Source organism: Lathamus discolor, chromosome 5 (assembly GCF_037157495.1).
Source record: "Lathamus discolor isolate bLatDis1 chromosome 5, bLatDis1.hap1, whole genome shotgun sequence".
NCBI classification, from domain to species: Eukaryota; Metazoa; Chordata; class Aves; order Psittaciformes; family Psittacidae; genus Lathamus; species Lathamus discolor.
In genome coordinates this window covers 92,399,383-92,420,908 of record NC_088888.1, presented here as the reverse complement: position 1 = coordinate 92,420,908, position 21,526 = coordinate 92,399,383, and the positions used below count along the sequence as shown (strand labels likewise).

Below are 21,526 nucleotides of genomic sequence, written 5' to 3'. Positions count from 1 at the left end.
GACAAGGGGTAACGGGTTAAAACTTAAACAGGGGAAGTTTAGATTGGATATAAGGAAGATATTCTTTCCTGTTAGGGTGGTTAGGCACTGGAATGGGTTGCCCAATGAAGTTGTGGCTGCTCCATCCCTGGCAGTGTTCAAGGCCAGGTTGGAGAGAGCCTTGTGTGGGATGGTTTAGTGTGAGGTGTCCCTGCCCATGGCAGGGGGGTTGGAACTAGATGATCTTAAGGTCCTTTCCAACCCTAACTATTCTATGTTTCTATGATTCTCCAAGTGCTGTTAACTTGGAAAATTAGCAGCTTTTTAGTCCCTCAGTAACATTTGAAAACTTGAACTCAGTAGAAGTACCATAGTAAGGTGAACTTCAGAGGGTTTTCTATCCCACACTTTGGATCTCTACTTATCTAGGATAAACATTCCTTAAGTTATCCAAGACTGCTGTTTTGAGAAAGGCAGTCATGCAGTCATACCCTGCTTTCTGGGAGGACTGCTGTTGGCGTGCTGTGCAGCAAGTTGTAGCACTCTACTAGGAAAAGAGATCGCAAGGGGTGTAACCAGAAGGTGGTTCTGCTGATGTAGGACATTCGTCTAATGCTCTGGGACCATACCTTTAACTGTGGCTAAAGGCAGAATGAAGTAAATTTTGATGAGGTATGTGTCTTCCAGTTGTAGCTGCTTCATTCATACCTCTTTCTATTCTTGTGGGGTTCAAGTGAACAGAAAGGGATGCTTCTTCATATAAGTCAGTAGTGACTATTAGTGGAAGAGAGCTCTGGGCTAGACTGACCTCGTATCTTCTGACCTAAGAGAGCTCACCGTTAAAGGTGACATCATGATTTTTTTTGTATCCTAGATTTAAATTCTACCAATAGCATCTCATATAATGAGAGACATCTCTATGATAACTTTTAAGATATTTCTGCTTGTTCTTGCCTGTTTTTTGCAGGACGGGGGAGAAATAATATCTGGGCATTAGTACAAGTGGTTAATAAAATATTAAAAGGCAAAATGATAAAAAATCTTACTACCCTCAAAGATACGCCAAACTGAGGTTGCTTTGCTGTACAATATATTCAATTTGTATATAGATACACTTAATGGTGTAGATTTCTGTACTTAATGGGTTTAAACCACCACATTTATACAGGGCCCCTTCAGCCAGAAAGTGCAGTTCTCCAAGTAGTAATGGGGCCCTTCACTACTGGAAAGAAAGTCAACAGAATTTATGGGTTCCTGTTATCTGCAATATGCAGGTGTTCTTATGAGGTTACTGGCCCACTGAATTCAACATGAGCTTAATACTTAAATAAAAGCATGAGTCTTTGTCTCAGTTGCCTGATGATCAAAATGAGAAGTTGTAAAAATGTCAGGTTAGCAGTGAAGCTAATGCAGTGATAAATGTTAAACAGAAAGTGACGTGGGGAGATTGGTTTAAGTTCCTTACTTAAGCAAAGTTTGTATAACATCCAAATAAACCCTGATTTATTCACTGAGTGGTTGGATTAAAAAAGAAAAGTTGTCTAGAGGGCTGCTAGGTTGAACACAGTCCTATTCATGCAGTAAACACGGATTTTTGTAATAAAGACTACCAGAATGCATATAAGCAAGTGACTGTTACCTGTATTCTGTATTGTCCATTGTATCCACATAAAAAGTCTGTTTAATCCTGATTAAGCATATAAATATTTTAAGTTAAAATGCATATAAAGGAACAATTTCGATCCTAGCAGAATAGTCTAAGGGTTGCTGACAAGTGGTGTGGCTGCTCTGTGTTTTGTGCAGGCGTTTGGATTCAAATGCTCTTCACTGTGACTGTGAAATCCTGTGGCTGGCGGAGCTGTTGAAGACGTACGCAGAGTCGGGTAATGCTCAAGCAGCAGCTACCTGTGAGTATCCACGAAGAATCCAGGGAAGATCAGTGGCCACAATTACACCAGAAGAACTTAACTGTGGTGGGTTTGCCACTTCCTAATGGCTTCTTTAACATGCTAAATGTACCTAATCTGTATTTTTTTGTTTGCTTATTGTTCTGTTCACTTTGATAACATTGATCAATATTGGTTATTTCCAGAAATCTCCATTTGCGCTTTCTCTGGTTTTGTCTGCTTCTGACTGACTGATTGCTTCTATGCGTGTCTTTAATGAAACAAATATAGCCATTTGTCCTTGAGGAACTAAATGTGATTATCTGGAAAGACTTTATTTTTCCCTTTTATATTTCAGTTTTGCTCATAAAAGGATAAACAACTAGGGTCTTTGGTGTTACATTAATGTGGTTTAGCGTTCTTTCTTTCCTTCTGTAGACAGGAAAGAGAAGAAAGAGACTGTATAGAATTGCTTCTTGCTGGGCACCCTGGGGCTCAGCCCCACATCTCTTCTATTCCGAAATCAAAATGCACATTTCTTACCAAGCTGGGGGCATTTGTCTGCCCAGCCATGTGATGAGGCCAACATAGAAAATAAGTAAATCGTCCTTTTGGTTATGTGTTGGATATAACTCCAATCATGAGAATTATGACTATAAGCATCTACAAGGTTCTTGAAAAATACAGTAAAAGGGGGAATTAGTGCAAGAAAAGTCTCATGGCATCCTACCAGCTCTCTGCACATCTAAGGAGCCTGGATATGGAAACTGCAGGAAACAAGCTGGACAAATTATTCTGTAGGAGGCAGGTTAAGCTCTGATACTTATCTAAAGGAAGTTATTTTAAATGGCACTTGTGCTTGTTTTAAAGTTTTTCCTTCATAAGCAAATTGAGCCTCTGTTCAAATAAATAAAACAGCTACTTTAGAACCTGATACAAATTTGCACAGTGCATTTCCAGTCTGCTAAAAGGTCTTAAGAAACAATGGAGAAGATCAGAAAGCCTGCAGCGACTTTTGCGTAGGGAAAAGTCCGTTTAATCCTGATTAAGAAATAAATATTTTAAGTTAAAGCATTTATGACATATATTTCTTCTACAAGGTGTATGCAAAATTTTTTATTTACCATTCCTTAGTAGTTTAAAACAAGTGAGAGTGCCTTACAAGTTTTATTGTTGATACAGAGAGGCCAAGAATTACATCAGAGCCTCAGGATGTGGATGTTACCTCAGGGAATACAGTGTATTTCACTTGCAGAGCTGAAGGCAATCCTAAACCAGAAATTATCTGGCTTCGAAACAAGTAAGTTTAAAAGAGGAAGAGAGAAACCTGATTTAAGTGTGTTTGTCTGGGTGTTTGTACATTTCTGGGTGCATGTCCACATACATTATGTGCTCATATATGGAATAGTTACAGCAGAAACACACTATAATTAAAAGTAGTATATGAAGTAATAATGGCCCACGTCTGTTTTATAAAATAATTTTAAACACGTAAGAGCTGATAACTTAAGAAAATATTCATTTATGACTATAATACTATGGGTAAGATTTTCAGCTGTAGTTATATCTACAAAGTTGCTCACATGCTTAAACCTAAAGATTTATATGTAAATACCAGACAATCCAATATGGATGTGTTTCACATTCAGTTTGTAGGTTAGTTATTGTTTGCATACATTTTGAGGCAAAGCTGGATAAGTTAGGTTTCAGAGAAAGTCTTCCTTGAGCTCCAGCTCCTCAGAGGCAGCTTTCCTTTGAGGTATAGCTCCATTCCAGGAGAGCAGAGGTAGATATATCAATTCCCAGGCTCCCTGAACTGGTACATGGAGGTCAGACAAGCACTTATATCATAGGACTGTAGGTTAATTCAGGTTGGAGGGCATCTGTGGAGATCTCTGCAGCCTTCTGCTTAAAGCAGGATCATACCAGGTTGCTCTGTCCAGTTGGAGCTTAAGGGATGGACGTAGCACAAGTTATCTGGGCAGCTTGCTCCATTGCTTCTCCTAACTGCTTAGGGAATTGAGGGAAGAGCCTATGAAGGACCTGTGTCTTTCAGCAGTCCAGGGTCCAGCCTGCTGCAGAGTGGCTGCTCAAGCTCTGCCTAGGTCCCTTCAGCACTACTGGGCACTGCATGGCTGAACCAGCTACGTACCAGCACATCACCCGCCTTATACTGATGTGAATTTATGATAGACACATGAACTGTGAGTTTACCACAAACTTAATCAGACTGGCTTAATAATGCTCTTACACAAATGAAAAACTGGATCTGAAAAGCAAATTCCTTTATGTTTTATATTAGCAAATAACCATTTTGGTTTGTTGGATGCTAATAAAATGGAACAACAGAGTCCTGCTTCTGTAGCTTTCTGCTGATGGGGGTGACAACCCCACATGCAGCAAGGGTACAGTGTTTATGGAGTATGTCAAGAACAGGGCCTTGAACTTGTGTGATATAATTATTACATTAAAATTTTCTTTGGCTCATGTACTTTTTATAATAAACAAAGAAAACATGTATTCAGAGTACACATATGAAAGAGTTTTAAGACGAAATTTGAGCTTGGGGTGTGGGATTATTGACTCTGGCTTGTTTCCTGGCTGCATGAATGAGAGTAAAGCCCTTTGCAAGGTAGTTGAACATGGCAAGATTTCAGTCAAAAGCCATTGACCTATTGAGCAGTATGGTGAATAGATCAGCAGACTGGTTTTGTACACAGGGAATAAGATCTCATTCCTCATCTGTTCTTTTTTCGTGATGTAGTGAGGGATGGAGTGAGAAACAGTTCCTTTAATAATAACCCCCAACTGTTCCTAGATAACGTCACAGAAATGCATGCATAATATAGCCTAAAGACCTGATCTTAACTCATATTTCAAGCCAGTGCAAATTATAACCAGGTTCATTAGTGCCCTTGAGCAATCCGGATAGAGGTTGGCGCAAAGATGATTTTATTGCAAGTAACCCCTCTCCTAGTAGAAAGTATCTTGAGTGTTGAACTTATATGATATGCTTCAAGTGCAAACATTTTAAATTGGTTTGCCAGTTAGAACTTTTTTTCCTGCAAGCTTTTACTCATTAAAGTATTTTGGTTTTTCATTTTGAAGGTACAATGCTTGCAGAGGCAAATTTGGTTGGTTTTTTTGTTTTTTGTCTTCTTTTTAACGGAAAGCTAAAAGTTCTGTTATTTTACTTAACACAGTAAAATTCTTCTCCCCCTCCCACCCCCTCTCAAATTATTTTGGGTAATATATTTTGGGTTTCATTATTTGGCAGTTTTCTGTACTTGTGATTTAAAGATTTAGCTCCAGCAGATTCTTTTCCTCACAGTAATGAGCTCAGTATGAAAGAAGATTCCCGTCTAAACTTGCTAGATGATGGCACGTTGATGATTCAGAATACTAAAGAAACAGACCAAGGCATTTACCAGTGCATGGCAAAAAATGTGGCTGGAGAAGTGAAAACTCAGGAAGTTACTCTTCGATACTTTGAGTCACCAGGTAAAGAACACCAAATCTGAAGTTTGCATTCAGATGGCAAATTGTTTTGACAATAAGATTGCTAAAAGTAAGATGCCTTGGCTTTTGTATGTTCTTGACATGTACAATTTTTGTGCTTGGGCATCTTAAGAACTAGGTCATGAAGTTATATCCCCAGAACAAAAATCAGCCAGTTAACACGTTTATTGTAGTATGCAGTTCTGATGGTAGTCTCGCAGGCTCTCTGTTTAAGGGTTAGGAAAAGAGGCTGTTGCATTACAACATTGCTCAGTACAATAGTGCTCTCTGTGGATACCTGAAAACCGCAAGCTTCCAAACAGGCTGCTCATGGAAGCTTTGACACATGCTGTGCAGCTGTGCAGCCGTCCTTATTAAGGAGCTTCTTAGCCTGCATCTCTGTGTTGCCAGGTCTTTGTGTTTGCAAGCACTAAATTCCTCTCCAGGATGTAATGTTTTTAAATCCCAGACTTTGCTGTGAGAAAATTTTGTTTTGACACTCAGCATCAAGTAAATTAAAAATGTCACTGCAAAGCACACACATAGTTGGGAAAAGATACTAAAATGTAGCTTAATCCAGTTTGTGTTTCTATTCATTTATGGCAAATTTTAGCTTGTTTTCTCGATCTCAGTGTTTGTGCCTCTGAGGAGACTTTTATGAAGATCAGCAAATGAGAAGGAAACATTTGAACACTGTTTTAATGGCAGTCAAGGAAAGAAACACCAGAGCTTATATTTCTTATCTACTGATACTTATAAATGTCTGCCTCTAGATTAGGTTTAAAGTGAGGCAGACTTTGCACTATGATTAGAAGTATGCTGGAACAGAACTATTAAAAAACTCTGGATTTCCCAGAGTATTGCAGTACCCAGATAAATTACCTACGTGAGCTGAAAGTCATATTTAGGCATTGCTTTTTTCTCACAGCCAGGCCAAGTTTTGTGATTCACCCACAAAACACCGAAGTGCTGGTTGGAGAGAGCGTTACCTTGGAGTGCAGTGCAACTGGGCACCCTCAGCCACGAATTACCTGGACCAAAGCAGACAGAACCCCTTTACCAGTTGACCCTCGCATCACCATAACCCCATCAGGAGGGCTTTACATACAGAATGTGAAGCAGGAGGACAGCGGCGAGTACACCTGTTTTGCAACAAACAGCATAGATAATATCCATGCAACTGCATACATCATAGTCCAAGGTGAGTAACCGTAAGCTAAGAGTGACAATCTATAAAACATATTAGGAACAGTATATTACTTTGAACTGTGTGGTTTTGTCTGTTTTTCTGAATTGTCAGAGCTGAACTAGAACCGTGAAGGTTTTTGTTTTACTTACAAGATTCTAGTGTAATCTGTAGGAAAGTTGCTATACATTTCACTCAAAGTAAGATATTATATAATAATTCTCTGAAAGTTAAATTTCATTGATTATTCTCAGAAGTTAATCTTTGGTGTTTTGAAATGCTTATTTCCTATTATGTTTTGTTTGCTGGTAGGAGTAAACATGCAATGTCAAATTTGTGGGGGATTACATTTTTTCTGTAACTGGCAACAATCCTAGCATTAGAATTTGTGCCTGGAGTACTAGAAATGGACTTTTGAGTACTGTGCTGCGTTTCTCATAAAGACACTTCAGTGGGTGTGGAAACATTTTTTGCTGTGTTTCATGGAAGTTATCACTCTGCCAACTGAGGTGTTAGCATAGCTTTTCTGCAAAACAAAAGTCAAATTACTGTAACTTATTGTGATTGCAGTAATTTTGGTATTGTATGTCAAGAATATCAATAAAAAATGTTCAAGAGCAATCTGTCAAAAGGCTCATATATATATATATGGAGAACATTCTTACTTCAAATGTTTTTATGCTGGAACTTGCATTTGCAAAGCATTTTGAAGAAACTTTCTGTTCTCATGTTAAGATCTCTAGTTGGCAAGCACTTCAGGTTGCAAATACTTTGTTAACGAGTTCAGTTTTTTAAAGCTATACAGAACAACTTGTCCTTGTGGTTTTGTTTATTCATTATCCACCAATTGGATGACTGTGTTTTGAGAGCTGAACAAATTACATCTTACACTGATAGTGCTGTAATGTTACTGCAGAAATTGGCCCACACTTCTACTCACTGCTTTCCTTTTGTGTAAAGAAGAAAACAAGGAGCTCAGGATGGCTTTGACTGCTCTGCATTTTCTTCACGATTTAGCCTGCCATTGTTTGAGAGGAGAAGAAGGCATTTTTAATCCAATCTATGTTTGACTCTACAAGTCTTACTGTCCCTTTTACTTTGGATCTATGGCAGTAGATCCCAGACGTCTTCACTGGCACCAGGGCCAGGTTGTGAGATGTTTCTATGGCACTGTTGGCTACCTTAACTCTCTGCCTTATAGGGGTCACAATATAAAACAGTCCCATTAGCGTCTCTTTTCCTACTGATATGAGCTATTCAAGTCATACAGGAATAATTTAATAATTTCAGACAGTTATGCATTTTTTAGTTTGGGTTTGTTTTGTTTTAACTTGTTTATTTTCTCTTCTTTAGCTCTACCTAAGTTTACTGTCACTCCTCAAGACAAAACAGTGATAGAGGGACAGACTGTTGACTTCCCTTGTGAAGCACAAGGCTATCCCCAGCCTGTTATTGCCTGGACTAAAGGAGGTAAGCATGTTCTATTTTCACTTTTAAACTAATAAAATGGTATTTGTTTAGATCTGTGTATTTGCTTAGATGCTTCAGTCTCTGAAGGAAACATGGCTCATCTCATTCTGCTTTAGCTAGAAAGGAAAACGTGTCCCACAGAAGCTAGCTGCCCAAGCATTTTTCATTATTCATTAAAGTCATTAAAATATGTCTCCATAGTAGATTCCCAATAATGTTTAAGAAATATGAGACAAATTACATGTGGCAATACCTATTGCAGCTGGTTTACTGCAAAAGAAATAGAGATGACTGTCATTAACTGGAAATCTGAAATTAGGTACAGCCCAACCTGTAACTGGCATCAGTATAACTGCATTTCTGTCACTTAATGCGCATGGAGAGGAGCACTGGTGTACACTCCGCTTACAGTTTATCAGGTAGTGGCAGTAACGGCGTTAAGCGAGATCCAGTGGGAAGAAATAATGTAGTGGGTGTTTTACAAGTAAGTAGATAACCCAGTTGAATCAAATGATTCTCTAGCAGGCAAAACAACTCTTAGGAAATTCTAAAATGTGGTAGATAAAGCAAATTTTTAACAAACATTTGATCATTTTGATGCTGATAATGTCCCTGTTTCTCCTTGTTAAAAAGATTGCTCCAATAAAATGAAATGTCTAGAAAGGAAGAATAGGGTACAGACACTGATGTGCCTTTTATTTAATTTTGATTATATTCCATTTTTTCAGGGCTATATGTATTTTTTTATGGATTCTCTGTATGGCTTAGGCAGATAAGACAAATTGTGTCTTACACACATGTGAAATGAACAGTAATACCTACTGGTGTTCTTATGTTGCCTTCTCTTTTGGATGCTTTATCATGCGCCTTAAATGAAACTATTTTACAGAATCACAGAATAGCTAGGGTTGGAAAGGACCTCAAGATCATGTATTTCCAACCCCCCTGCCATGGGCAGGGTCACCTCACACTGAAACATCCCACCCAAGGCTTCATACAGCCTGGCCTTGAACACTGCCAGGGATGGAGCACTCACAACCTCCCTGGGCAACCCATTCCAGTGCCTCACCACCCTAACAGGAAAGAATTTCCTACTTATTTGTTTCTACCACAAAGAAAAAAAAGTTGAGGTTTATGATTGTGTGCATGTGTATGTTTTGTTTGCTTTGTGTGTTTACCTTCTGAGAATTAAATGTTTAAACTTTTTTTAAAGATATTCCATTTTTTTCCAATGCTTCATCAAATATATAATCTTCTGGATTTCCCTTTTCCTGACACAAAGGTACTTTGTTCTGCACTGCTGTTCCTTTGTGTTTCAGGAGGCCAGTTGTCTGTTGACAGAAGACACTTAGTCCTATCCTCTGGAACCCTAAGGATTTCCAGGGTTGCTCTGCATGACCAGGGACAGTATGAATGCCAAGCTGTTAACATTATTGGGTCTCAACGAATTGTCGTATACCTGACTGTACAGCCTAGAGGTATGTTGTCCGTGAAAGCTGCTGCTGAGGAAAATAAAAAAAGTAATGTAAAAAGAAATAAATAAAAAATTAAAATAATCTGAAGTAGTTTGTCTTTGCTTAGAATTAAAAAAGCTTTTGAAACAGAGCTTGAATAGTGCTTGGCTTTTCCTTGAGGATTTTTACTGCATTTTCACCATTATTCCAAGTTGCTGGTTTTGAATTTTAAGGTGTCTTATTAGTTTTTATAAATTGAACATGTGGGACAGTGTGCCCTGATAGGCTTTATTCAAAGTCACTTGGAGACCACATAAGCTTACAACTAAACATGGCCTTTTTTTTGATAAAAGCTTGTTAGAATGAGGCTATATCTTTCGTTGTTTGAAAAACTTGCTGTTCAAAGTTCTGCTAACATTTCACATTTCTCATTGTTATTTCTGAGCATATCTATTTTTAGTTTCCAGGTAGTTTTTAATAAATTATATGTATAGATACTTATCGGTATTTGTACAGAGTATCATTCCTTTAGATCAGTCTGTCTTCTATAAAAGAGGTTTAACTGATTTACTCCTTTTTGTAAAGAACAGAGGTTTGCTTTGAGGATGACAGTATTCCTGTGCTTGGGAAAATGCTTTGCAAAGACTAGTTGCTTGAAGACTCTGTGCTGTTGAATAAACAGTGTCTCATAATTTTTTGATGTCCAGAAGCAGAACACTTTATTTTACAATAGCAGAATGACCTTCACAATCAAAAGTCATTCCCTATACTTAAAATCAGCAGACACAGGAAAAAAAACAAACAACCCACTCCATTGATCTTGTGCTTTTCTTTAACTAAATTTTAAGTAATCTAATTCTAGGATCAATTAGAATCATATTAATATGTTTAGTTAAGTAATTTGATATTTAACTAAATTCAGAGGGATTAAACATTTAATTCAAAGTATTTCTTGTTGGTGACCTCATTTAAACATTATTTTAGTGAAACAAGCTCAAAGATCTTCTTGAGCTTAGTGGTTGGTCAGAAAAAATTCCGTTGTTTTTTCTTAAATAAGAATAGGAGGAGCCGGATTTGTCAAAATTGGTGGGTATTGTGGATTTTTTTTTTCACCTATATGAAATTGTTGACTAAAATTCCATATAACAAAACTCAGTTTTTTAAAGTTTTATAGCCTTGCAATTGTGTTAAACTTCACTGATTTTGAGAAGATTATTTTTGTATGACCCAGGTTGCAAAATACGGTCACCAAAGAATAGTAAATACAAGATTGAAGGCTATAATGCAGCCTGAAATTGGAGCTCTCTGTGCATTCACTGCCATGCTATTTTCATTTGTGTAAGAAGAGAAAAGTTTTTGGGCTTCTAAAAAAAGAACTGTTCATCTCAGGGATGGTTGCTGGTCACTGTTGTTAAATCTGTATTAATTAATGTGGATTAATGGTCCAGTTCTGTTTGGTGGCATGACATGGCTCACATCCACAGAACCCAAACCTCCCAGCGCTGCACGTCTGCCTCTGAATGCCTTATTTGAAATGGTTTCTGGTTCTTGTGTACAAACAATTTAATATCAGGGGCACATTCAGTTGGTAGTATAAACGTACACCGTGTGGCCAAATACTTCTCTGTAAAAGCACAGCCCTCTCCCACTCCCCCCCCCCCCCCCAAATACCAATACTTTACAGCAGAAATACAATTTTTAATGTCTTTATGAGAAGCACATACAAATTTATGATGATATTTGAGTGCCGCATGTCAATCTGGATTTAAAGGATTAAAAAGTGCATTAATTTTCTTCACACTGATAACTGTGTCCTTAAAATCAGGGGTGATTTTTTTGACATGTTAATGCCTAGGGCTTACTGTCAGGGCGATAGGAGCTCTGTGAAGTGTTAGCACCTCAGCAAGCTGGGCTGAGGGAATCGCAGTTGAATGACTTGTGGAAACTTTTGCTTTTATCATCTAAGAAATCTCTGTTGTTGCTGCTTAAAAAATTAAAACTTGAAAAAATTACAGAAGTTGATGGGATATTCATTCTGGTGACTTTACTCAGATTTACCTATTCAGGGAAATATTTTCAGAGCTTTTAAATTGTGGAACTTAAATGGTTTTGGCAAAAAGTGTTTTGGCTGGCTTTGTTTGAAGTTGAGTTGTTAAAAATCACTCTAAAGCATACTTCAGGTCTAATGAATTTTGTCTATAAGACAAACTTATAAGCAACTACAAACTTGCAGACAATAGGATTATAGATTGAGGAATGTTGGGTAACTGAGAAAAATAAACAGTGCTTACCTGTTTTTAGATCATCTTTTGTACAAGCTGTATGTCATACTTTGTCAATGTACCTTTTTTTCAGTGACGCCTGTGTTTGCCAGCATTCCCAGTGACATGACAGTGGAGGTTGGCACAAATGTGCAGATCCCGTGCAGTGCTCAAGGGGAGCCAGAGCCAGTAATTACCTGGAATAAGGTACTAGGCATTTGTTCAGTTGTTGCAGAAATGCAATGGCCTTTCCATCTTTTCATAAAGAGCTTTTTAAAGTACACTCTGTCAAATTATTGCTTGCTCTGGTGTCTGAAAGCATTACCTGATGTTTGATCAGCAAATTTTCTTTTAACACAGAGCGTGTATATATATATACCAAACTTGAATTTTATATATATGTGTGTGTATATATATGGTTATGCAAGTCATTAAATGGACAAGCTAAAATTCATAATGTAAGCCTTAAAAGGCCTATGTATTTTAGTGACAATTCTGTGTGAATAACCTATTTTGCACTTTCAACTGTTATCATAGCTATAAAGCAATGAAAATACTGTATTGCTGAGCCCTTTTAAACTATTAGGTTGACATCTCAACCAGGACATATTTTAGTGACTCTTTCGTAACTTGTCTGTGGCTTTTGATTTCCATTGGTGCAATAATCATTATATCAAACTGGTAGAGTTATTAGCAGAGTTAATGATGAGTTAATGGATTACTGATATTGATCTTCCTGATTATTTTTATCTTGAATTAATGAGCATTAGAAAATGTACTTTAGTATACCTTAAACAGCTTCTAAATACATGTACAAGTACATGAAGAATTGATACATATAAATGTTCTCAAGGGGCGCTATCTTATTTTTGGGTCTTAAATTTTATGTCGTGAGGACCTATAACTGTTAAAGTACTTTGATTTACAATAATTAATGCTTTTAAAAGTGAATAAATACAGTGTACAATTTAGAAGTACATGCAACTCTGTCAACTGTGTGTGAGTTTTTATGTAAGTTTATGTAAATCTACTTGAAGATTATCTTGGCATGCAAAATAGAAATACGAAAACAAAAACTCTGTAAAAAATGAAAGAGAAAAAAGATCACAAAAATTCAGTTTTGAAAACAAAGAGTATTTAGAATAACTAGACATTGTGCTCTGCTGCAGGATGGAGTGCAGGTAACTGAGAGTGGAAAATTTCATGTTAGTCCAGAAGGATTTCTTACCATTCGTGATGTCGGAACAGCTGATGAAGGTCGATATGAATGTGTTGCCCGGAATACCATAGGGTACTCCTCTGTTAGTATGGTGCTTACTGTTAATGGTAAGGTGTACAAATCTGAGGTATGAGTTAGATTATTAGTTTCATTCTAATTGCTTAATTTATAAGATGCAAAAAAGTTATTAAAGTATTGGGGTCTTTCTTTTATTCATGTTTCAGTTTTTCTCCCATACTCCTCTTTTTTTGTTTGGTTTGTTGTTTTTTTGTTGCTTTTTTTGTTTGTTTTGGTTTGTTTTGGTTTTTCGTCATTTAATTCAGGCAACTGTATGCACAGATGTAAGATGGGAATATGTCAGCCAAAATGTCTCTATGAGTTAAGCTTCAAAACAAACAATGCTTTGGGCTCCAGTTAGTCATACTACTTTCCTCTTGAAATATTATCTGGACCTATTAGAACTTGCTAGTCAAATACACAACCTAATCTTTAGGTATAACTTGACAAAAGGCCTTGAGTCATCTTTAAAGGGGCACATACAGTAGTTGGTTGAAAATTAGACTGCAACCATTGTGAAAGAATTCAGGAAAGTCATAATGAATGTAAGAAGCTAAAGGAGAAAACAGAAAGAAAAGGAGAGTATTTGAGTTTATTACTATTATTTTAATGTAATAATTGAAAATAATAGTTACTAATCATTAATATGTAATAATTTGTAATAATGCAAAGATGCTAAGGATTAACACTAATGCTTTTCTGACTCACTGAGTAAAACTGTTGATTTTTCAGACGCATTTTCAAAAGGAAACTCTGTAGTTTTTGTTGTTGTTGTCTTTCAGTAGAAAATACGACACAGTCTGAAACTGTAAATGATGTTTCTCCTTAAAACTAGTGAGATACCAGAAACTGTTCCCTATGGTTGCTGTTAAAATGAAGCTCTCAGAGGAGCAAGGACAGATTATAAGTAGTGACAGTTGCTCTCTTGATCAATGATGGCATTAGCCAGAAATGCCTAGAAACTTGCGTGTCAGTATTTCTTTTAAACAAAGTTAATGTGTTATGAATGTTCCTAATGCGTAAAAATCTTTTCCTAAAATTGAGATGGAATAAAGGCAAGTGTATAGAAACTGTCGGGCAAGTTTTGCTGGCCACATTTGATAATATTTGAAAGATGCTTTTTTTTATGTAATTTCCTTCTGTCCTTTTCTGTAGTTTTGTAAAAGTGTCTGGATTGAGTGTAAGGTGGGATATATATGGATTCCATTTTCACTGCTTACAAAAAATTGCCACTTTGCTTCCCCTGCCCTGCCCCACAAAATCATGTGAAAGGTTTACAGGGAGCTTTAACTTTTAATATTTATCCGTTTAAAAAGAGAACTTCCGGCAGCAAATATTCTAAACAAAAAACAAGTACAGTACAGTTAATATCTGACCACCTTTCTCTTCGTTGGGGACTGCAGTGATAGGACAAGGGGTAGTGAGTTCAAAGTAGAGATTTAGGTTGGGTAGAAGGAATAAATTTAGTGTGAGAGAGGTGAGGAATTGGAACAGGTTGTCCAAGGAAGTTGTGAATGCTCCATTCTTGGAACATTCATGGTGTTCAAGGCTAGATTGGGTGGGGCTTTGAGCAGCTTGGTCTAACGAAACGAGTCCCTGCAGAGGGGTGGAACTAGATGATCTTCAGGTCCTTTCCAGCCCTTAACAGTTCTGTGATTCTATGACCCAGATTTATGATTCAGACCAGGTGTACCATTAATCAGAATGATAGCTCTGCAAAACATATATCTAAAATGAGCACTAAGATTACATCTATTGTAGACAGCAATAGGAAAGGTGACCAGCCCCCACATTTTACAGTCTGCAATGTTGCAGTGTTACGATGGTTCATGGCACACAAGCGTCGTCTGAAACAACTGAGTAGCAAACCTGTAAATTGTATTTTTCCTTAAAATTTTTAAGTAGCTTAACTGATAGTTTCTGTAATGTTGCTATGAAACAACAAGCGAGGAGGACAGAGGGTAATTAGGACACATCAAGTGCTACCATTTTAGGCACTGTGGAAAGGGTCAGCTGTTGCTGGATGATGGGAGTATGTTGTCAGCAGCCCATGACAGCTGGCCTCAGGGGAGAGAAAAGGGCATCAGCTACAGCTATAGAGTTCCAGGAGCTGTTTTACTTGACGGTATACGTGGTTAAGTTTGATTACCCACGTCTAGACTCTGAAACTCATACAGACACAGCCTAAGCTGCTCATTATTAAGGAATAATTAAATATTACCTAGGAAAACAATAAAAAAGGAAGTAATGAAAAGTTTGCAAACAACATTTTTTACGTCAGCTGATTTTGTACATCTGCTGATTTTATTCCAGTGTATTTGCTTTGGACTTCTTCCCTACTTTACCCTACTTCCTGTGCGGCTTCTCCAATCTAAACACACTCTGGAAATTGTTAGTTGTTGCCCCTGGATCTGGTAGTTCTTGGTTTAGACTAAAAGGAAGGTTATTAGCCCTAGATAGGTTGTACAAACATCCAGCAGCAACTGAGTACTGCATAAAAAAGCAGATGAACGGGCTTATGCATTACTGAATTTCCAGTGTTACACAGTTGTTAAATAGCTTTTAAGCATGTGATTATAAATGTAGTATTAAAAAGCTAGATAATTTTGAAGTAGAAAACAAAGTAGTGATCGAAATAAATAAAATTTTTCCAGCGCTTTAAAATTAATGTGTGTTGCTTACTAGACTAAGCTCAGGAGAGGAGCAATGTTAGTTTACTGTAGCTATTCAGGAATATATAAAATTATGTGGGTTTTTTAAATTCAGGGGTTTTGGGGATTTTTTTTTTTTATGTGTGAAACGTCTTCAAAATTATGTGATGCGTGTGTTCAAAAAGGCAGACTAAGACTGTCAGTGTTTTCCACTTGTAACACATTTCTGTAAACCGTTTAAATTCTTACATCAAATTCAGTACTAATTGAAAGCAATGATTTCAACTGGAATACTTGCATTGATTTCAGCGGATATAGGTCAGGCTTTTGATATCAACGCCTGAAGGCTAGTAGCACACCACACCAGAAAAAACCCTTAATAATTAATTTTTCTTAGGTAATTTCTACTTGAAGTTCTCAGACTAACTAGTGGACAGTTAAGCATTGTATGTACTTATCTTCATTTTGTTTTAGAATTATAAGCAATCAGTTGTATAAGCTTATATTAACGTCAGTTATAAATTTTATGTAATAAATGTTATAAATTTTTTATGTACTGTGATATTCTTTAATAGAATTCCAAAACGGGTAAGAATTTTATATTTGGACAAGCTAATGCTTAAAGAACAGGAGTTTACTTTGTACAAATGAAATGATGTCGTGTCTAGACTCTGTTTTATAGAAGTATCTTTTTGTGTGTGTGGTCATTTTTGCCATAACATATGGATTCCTCTTTCTGTAGTCCCTAATGTCAGCAGAAATGGAGATCCTTTTGTGCAAACATCGATTGTGGAAGCAATTGCAACTGTTGACAGAGCAATAAATTCAACACGTACACATCTGTTTGACAGGTAACCCTTTCCCTTTTTTTTCATATTGAGAAGTCAAATTTTGTATATACTAGTAGAAGTAGTGGAAGATTTATTAAGCAAGAAGCCATTTTATTATTTTAATGACATTGTTGACATCTGTTTAGTTTTGGGAATACTAACAGTTTCACACATAAGGATTCCTATTATTTAAACACTCCTGTTGAGACTTCTATTCACTGCAGCAGTTTTTCTGCTGAGATAATCTTTATTAAAATGCTGCTAATTGTTTAATTGCTGCTAAGTGTTTAATGTTGTATTATTTAATTCAATATTTTTTTTTGTTTGCATTCCATTTTGAGATGAGTAATCAAGGTATGTACTAATCCTGTTGCTGAACATTTACACGATTTATGTAGCATTGTTATTTTAAACAACTCCTGTGTACGTTTACTACTTTTTTCTAATTATCCATCAGTCGTCCTCGTTCTCCAAATGATTTGCTGGCCCTGTTTCGATACCCAAGGGATCCATACACTGTTGAGCAAGCAAGAGCTGGGGAAATATTTGAAAGGACATTGCAGCTTATTCAAGATCATGTACAAGACGGTCTAATGGTTGACCTGAATGGAACAAGTCAGTACTCTCTTGTTATTTCTCTGAGTTGAAGTGTATTTGCCTTCTTAAGTCGCTACACTGTTTTCTGAGTCTGGGTCCCAACTGCAGAACCATAACATTGAAATAAGTGGTGTGTCTGAATTTACAAAACTTTACCAAATGTATGTACATGTTTGCCCAATTCGGTCCTTGGTTTGCACATTCCTGCATTGTGGTGTAACTAAGTTTGTTTGAGCGCTCTGAGTCGAGATTTTTTATCTCACACTGACATATTAGGGAAAAAATCATGTTCAGATTCTTCTACTGGTCAAATTTAGTATAATGGAAGGGCATAATGTGTCCTGTTTGTTAATTCCCTGGCTGTTAATTCATTAGGACCATTGTTTCATAGCAGAACAGACTTTTCTGTAATTAAATTAATCAGTATTTTCTTCCTGTTTCTTTAAGTAAAACCATGTAGTGGTGGTGTGGCTTGGGGAGGAGGAAGGGTGATGTAGCAAGAAGGATTTGTGTACTTTACCAAGCAAGGTTTCTGCATCTACCACAATAGTCATAAAAAATTATTTGCTCCTCATTTTTTAAGTACATGTCAAACTAAGCTAATTGTTTCCTTTATCAAGGAATTTTTGACATATTGAGAAATACAGATTTTGCTGCTTTTTATAAATAGGAAAAAAAATGTAAGCTTTAACATTTTTACCTTTTAGTAGAGAAGTCCAAGTTCAAATTCATGGAAGTCCAGCTGGAGGATGTAAAATAATGTGTGTAGCGATGTGTGCAAATAGGCTTGAGACACAAGGCTGAAACATTTGGAAATAATGATAGACTTTTTGAGACATAGCCAAAAGCTACACTGAAAATGTAGAGGAAATATTTTTTACTTATTATATTCTTTTTAATGTTTATAATTGAGTATTTATTGTAACTTCCAAAAAACTTTTAACTCTCACTGTGACCTAGGCAAGTATTTACAAGACCAAAAACTGCAAGCTTTGGGGAGTACTGTAACCTTTGCTAGTAAAAGAAGCTTGTTACTCATTATTAGAGCTGAATAAATAATTTGTGAGTAATAGTCTACCACTAAATCTTGGTCAAAATTATTTGAAGGCTTGTGTTTTATAAGGGCAACCTGATTTAATTTAGTTCACTGATTACATGCAAAAGCATATTGGATATAATACTAGGAATATATGAAATCTGGTGTGTGAGAATTGCTAGACTACTTTTCACTAGTATTTATAATAGTGAAATACAATTACTTAAAGTCTACCAAGAATTGGCATTAAGGTGTAAAAATACAAATTAATGAACACAAAATCAGGCAACTTTCTGTGATACTGGAAATTCTGTTCACAACCAGAGCTTGCTTCTCAGCCCTACAAAATTCATAGAAACCTGTCTTTTAGGGGAAACTTCAATAGTGAAATCTGGTTTTATTTAAATAACCTTAACTCGGACTTTAATACTCGTATTTGTCCTTACTCAGTTTTATTTCTAATAATAAAATTTCAATTAAAGGTGTTAGTTAATACTTCTGCACTGGGAACAATTGAGAAACTTGACAATTTCCGGTTCAGAGACTTTTTTAAATGCAAAATCTTGGAATATTCCAAAAAAAGACCTTGAAGCCAAATTCTCCTCTGCAGAGCCAGACTCTATAACAAGAGGAATGGCTACAAAATGCTGCTTGGGAGGTTCAGATTGAATGTTAGGAAACAGTTTATCACCAGAAGGCCAATGCAGCACTGGAACAACTTATTCTAATAGGCTGAGGATTCTCAGTCTTTGAAGGGTTTAAAGCCTGCTGGACAGGGATATAGCTGAGCTGATCCAGTGCTGGAGACAGCCTTGCTTTAGGCTGGAGCTTGGTCTGGGTAAGAGGTGCCTTCTAATTAATATTTCTGTGATTCTATGAAACAACTTCCTTGCAGTTTGAAATAAATATAGCTAGTATTATGTGAATTGAACTAGCTATCTTCTAAGCACGAGAAATGCTCATCACCCAGCCTTTTGGAAAGCAGAGCCAGAGTTTGTGCCTGCAGTGCAAGGGGTAATTAAGGGTCTGAGACTGTCATTTATGGCAGCCTCCACTCTCCTCAGAAAGTGATCCAATCTAAAATGTAGATTAGACATTGCATCCCACCTGAACTTCTAAACAGAGAAGCTGAATGTTTTGTTTTAAATTGGTAATGAATGAAGGCCATTCCACCCAAAATATTCATGGTTGAGTTTTGCTAAAAAACTTGATTTCAGAAATGTGGGTGGCAACCAGGGCAACCACAAATATTTATGTAAAGACTACATGAATAATAATAATAAGGCAAGAGCACCATGATGACTTAAGATGGTTTTAACAGGAGTGTTATTGTAAAGAAAATATGTTTTCTGGGCATAGTTTAAGAATTAAATTGCCCTAGTAGCCAGCATATTATAATATGTAATCGGTAGGATCTTTAAAAAGCGTATTTTGCTCCATTACTCAGTGGCACTTACTGGGTTTGCTCTGTGGTTTGTTTTTCTTTTTCCTGGTCTGTAGCATTCTGTAAAATAATTTACATATGTCTACAAGAACAGGTTAGTTTTGTCTAATGCAAGCAGTAGGTTCTCTAATGTCTTTGCTTTGACTTGTAAACCATGCAGACTACATGTAGCCTGAGGCCGAGAAAACATAGATCCCTTGACTGAGCACAGGTTCAGTCCCAGTTAAGCATCTCTGAGCAATCCAGTCCCTTTGAAGGGAAAGACAAAGAGGGGCTGTAGGTGGTTTGTTTGAAATTGCCCTGCATTGTAGAAATTGGCAGAGAGCCAATGTGTTTAGCACAGGTTTATTTTGTGGACTGTAGATGAAGGTCAGAGTCTTTGCAGGCATGCTGGGACTGAGCTCTGGACTGAAAGGAACATTTCCCAACCGTGTGCAAGTAGCCTGCACCAGCTTCTGGCAGAAACAGCATTCAGTTGATATTCTTGACTAAGTAGATAATAGTGGGAACACAGGACCAATGTGCGCTCACACATTTCCTTTTTGTCTTCTGCCTTTATTCTACTTGTTCGATTTTATTCTTGCCTGCAAGCTTTCCAGATCAAGACCTGTGGTGTATGATGGCTCCTAGTTAGCTAAAAATACAACTGCATTGCCAAATATTCCACTTCTGGGCTCTCTCCTGGATCCTGGAACCTCACTCATCCGTACTGTATATCCATTAATCACTCAAGGTGTGTCTATGCCTTGGGTCAGCAGGGCCCATTTGAAGTGAATCTCCCACTTGTCCCCACTTACTGTGCTTTGGTGTGAGTTGTGGTATGATCTTGAACAGTGTAGGTTCATTTCAAATTAAGCGAAAATGTGGTGCAGGGCAGCATTTAGTCCAGGCGTGCAAACCAAAGCTTTTCTGAAGGAAGCCTGCTCCTGTTGCACAATGGATACTGTAGGGATGTCTTTCACAGCATCAAGAATTTCAGTCTGCAGACACATTTCTGTTGGTCTGAACAAGTTGATAATGTAGATATAGCTGAAATTAATGAATTTTTCTTTTCTCCTGAAATGAAGCCCAAATGTTTCTAGGAAAAAAATAACTTTTAGAGTGTCTCCTAATAGGCAGTGTGGACAAGGCGCAGCCTGGATGTTCTGCTATTTGCAGTCACCCAGCACAGTACTAGAATGCCTTATGGTCTTCAATCCTTTCACAGGCTGTCATGCCACAGCAGAAATCATGTAACACATAGCCTTAGTTAGACGTTATAAAAACATAATTGCAATGAATTGCGGTATGTATTTGGTACTATTCATTAGGGACTGTAGTGCTAGGACAAGGGATAATGGGTTAAAACAGGAGAAGTTTAAATTGGGTATAAGGAAGAAGTTCTTTACTGTTAGGGTGGTGAGGCACTGGAATGGGTTGCCCAGGGAAGTTGTGAATGCCCTATCCCTGGTGACATTCAAGGCAAGGCTGAAGAGAGCCTTGGTTTAGTGTGTGGTGTACCTGCCCATGGCAGGGGGTTGGAACTAGATGATCTTAAGGTCCTTTCCAACCCTAACTATTCTATGATTCTATATTATTTTTTTATGAACTGAGAAAAAATACAGGAAAACAATAAGTGTAGTCCCAGAGAAGAATGGCGTGGATTGCAGAGGAAACCTATGCCAGGTGTTAAATGAGCACCAGTTCTCTGTAGAAACTAGTCCTGGATAATGTGAATATGCGTTACACCCCACCCCTTGTCCTGGAAATTGCCTAGTTATGTTGTCTGTTGTTATTTTCTATTGTGTTTGGTTTTTTTTTTTTTTTATTTTTTATATATATTTTTACATTATTATTAATTTTTCCTTACAATTCTGCAACTTTCACTGTAACAAAACGATAATGTTCAGTGAATTATCAAGTCTCAAATGATAAAGTCGACATTCCTGTAAATGTTACTGACAGTTTTAAAATGCTTT

General features: G+C 37.0%; 1 protein-coding gene across 2 annotated transcripts in view; it reads left to right on the top strand.

Annotated features, from left to right (window-relative positions):
- PXDN (peroxidasin) overlaps positions 1–21,526 on the top strand; it is a 90,029-nt gene that overhangs the window by 46,620 nt on the left and 21,883 nt on the right. For both annotated transcript variants that reach the window (XM_065681559.1, XM_065681558.1), the window contains exons 7-16: positions 1,783–1,952; positions 3,048–3,165; positions 5,197–5,366; positions 6,292–6,564; positions 7,903–8,019; positions 9,339–9,497; positions 11,829–11,941; positions 12,904–13,060; positions 16,404–16,512; positions 16,949–17,106. In XM_065681559.1, coding sequence (XP_065537631.1) covers positions 1,783–1,952; positions 3,048–3,165; positions 5,197–5,366; positions 6,292–6,564; positions 7,903–8,019; positions 9,339–9,497; positions 11,829–11,941; positions 12,904–13,060; positions 16,404–16,512; positions 16,949–17,106 — 1,544 coding nt within the window. The remainder of the gene's footprint in view (positions 1–1,782; positions 1,953–3,047; positions 3,166–5,196; positions 5,367–6,291; positions 6,565–7,902; positions 8,020–9,338; positions 9,498–11,828; positions 11,942–12,903; positions 13,061–16,403; positions 16,513–16,948; positions 17,107–21,526) is intronic.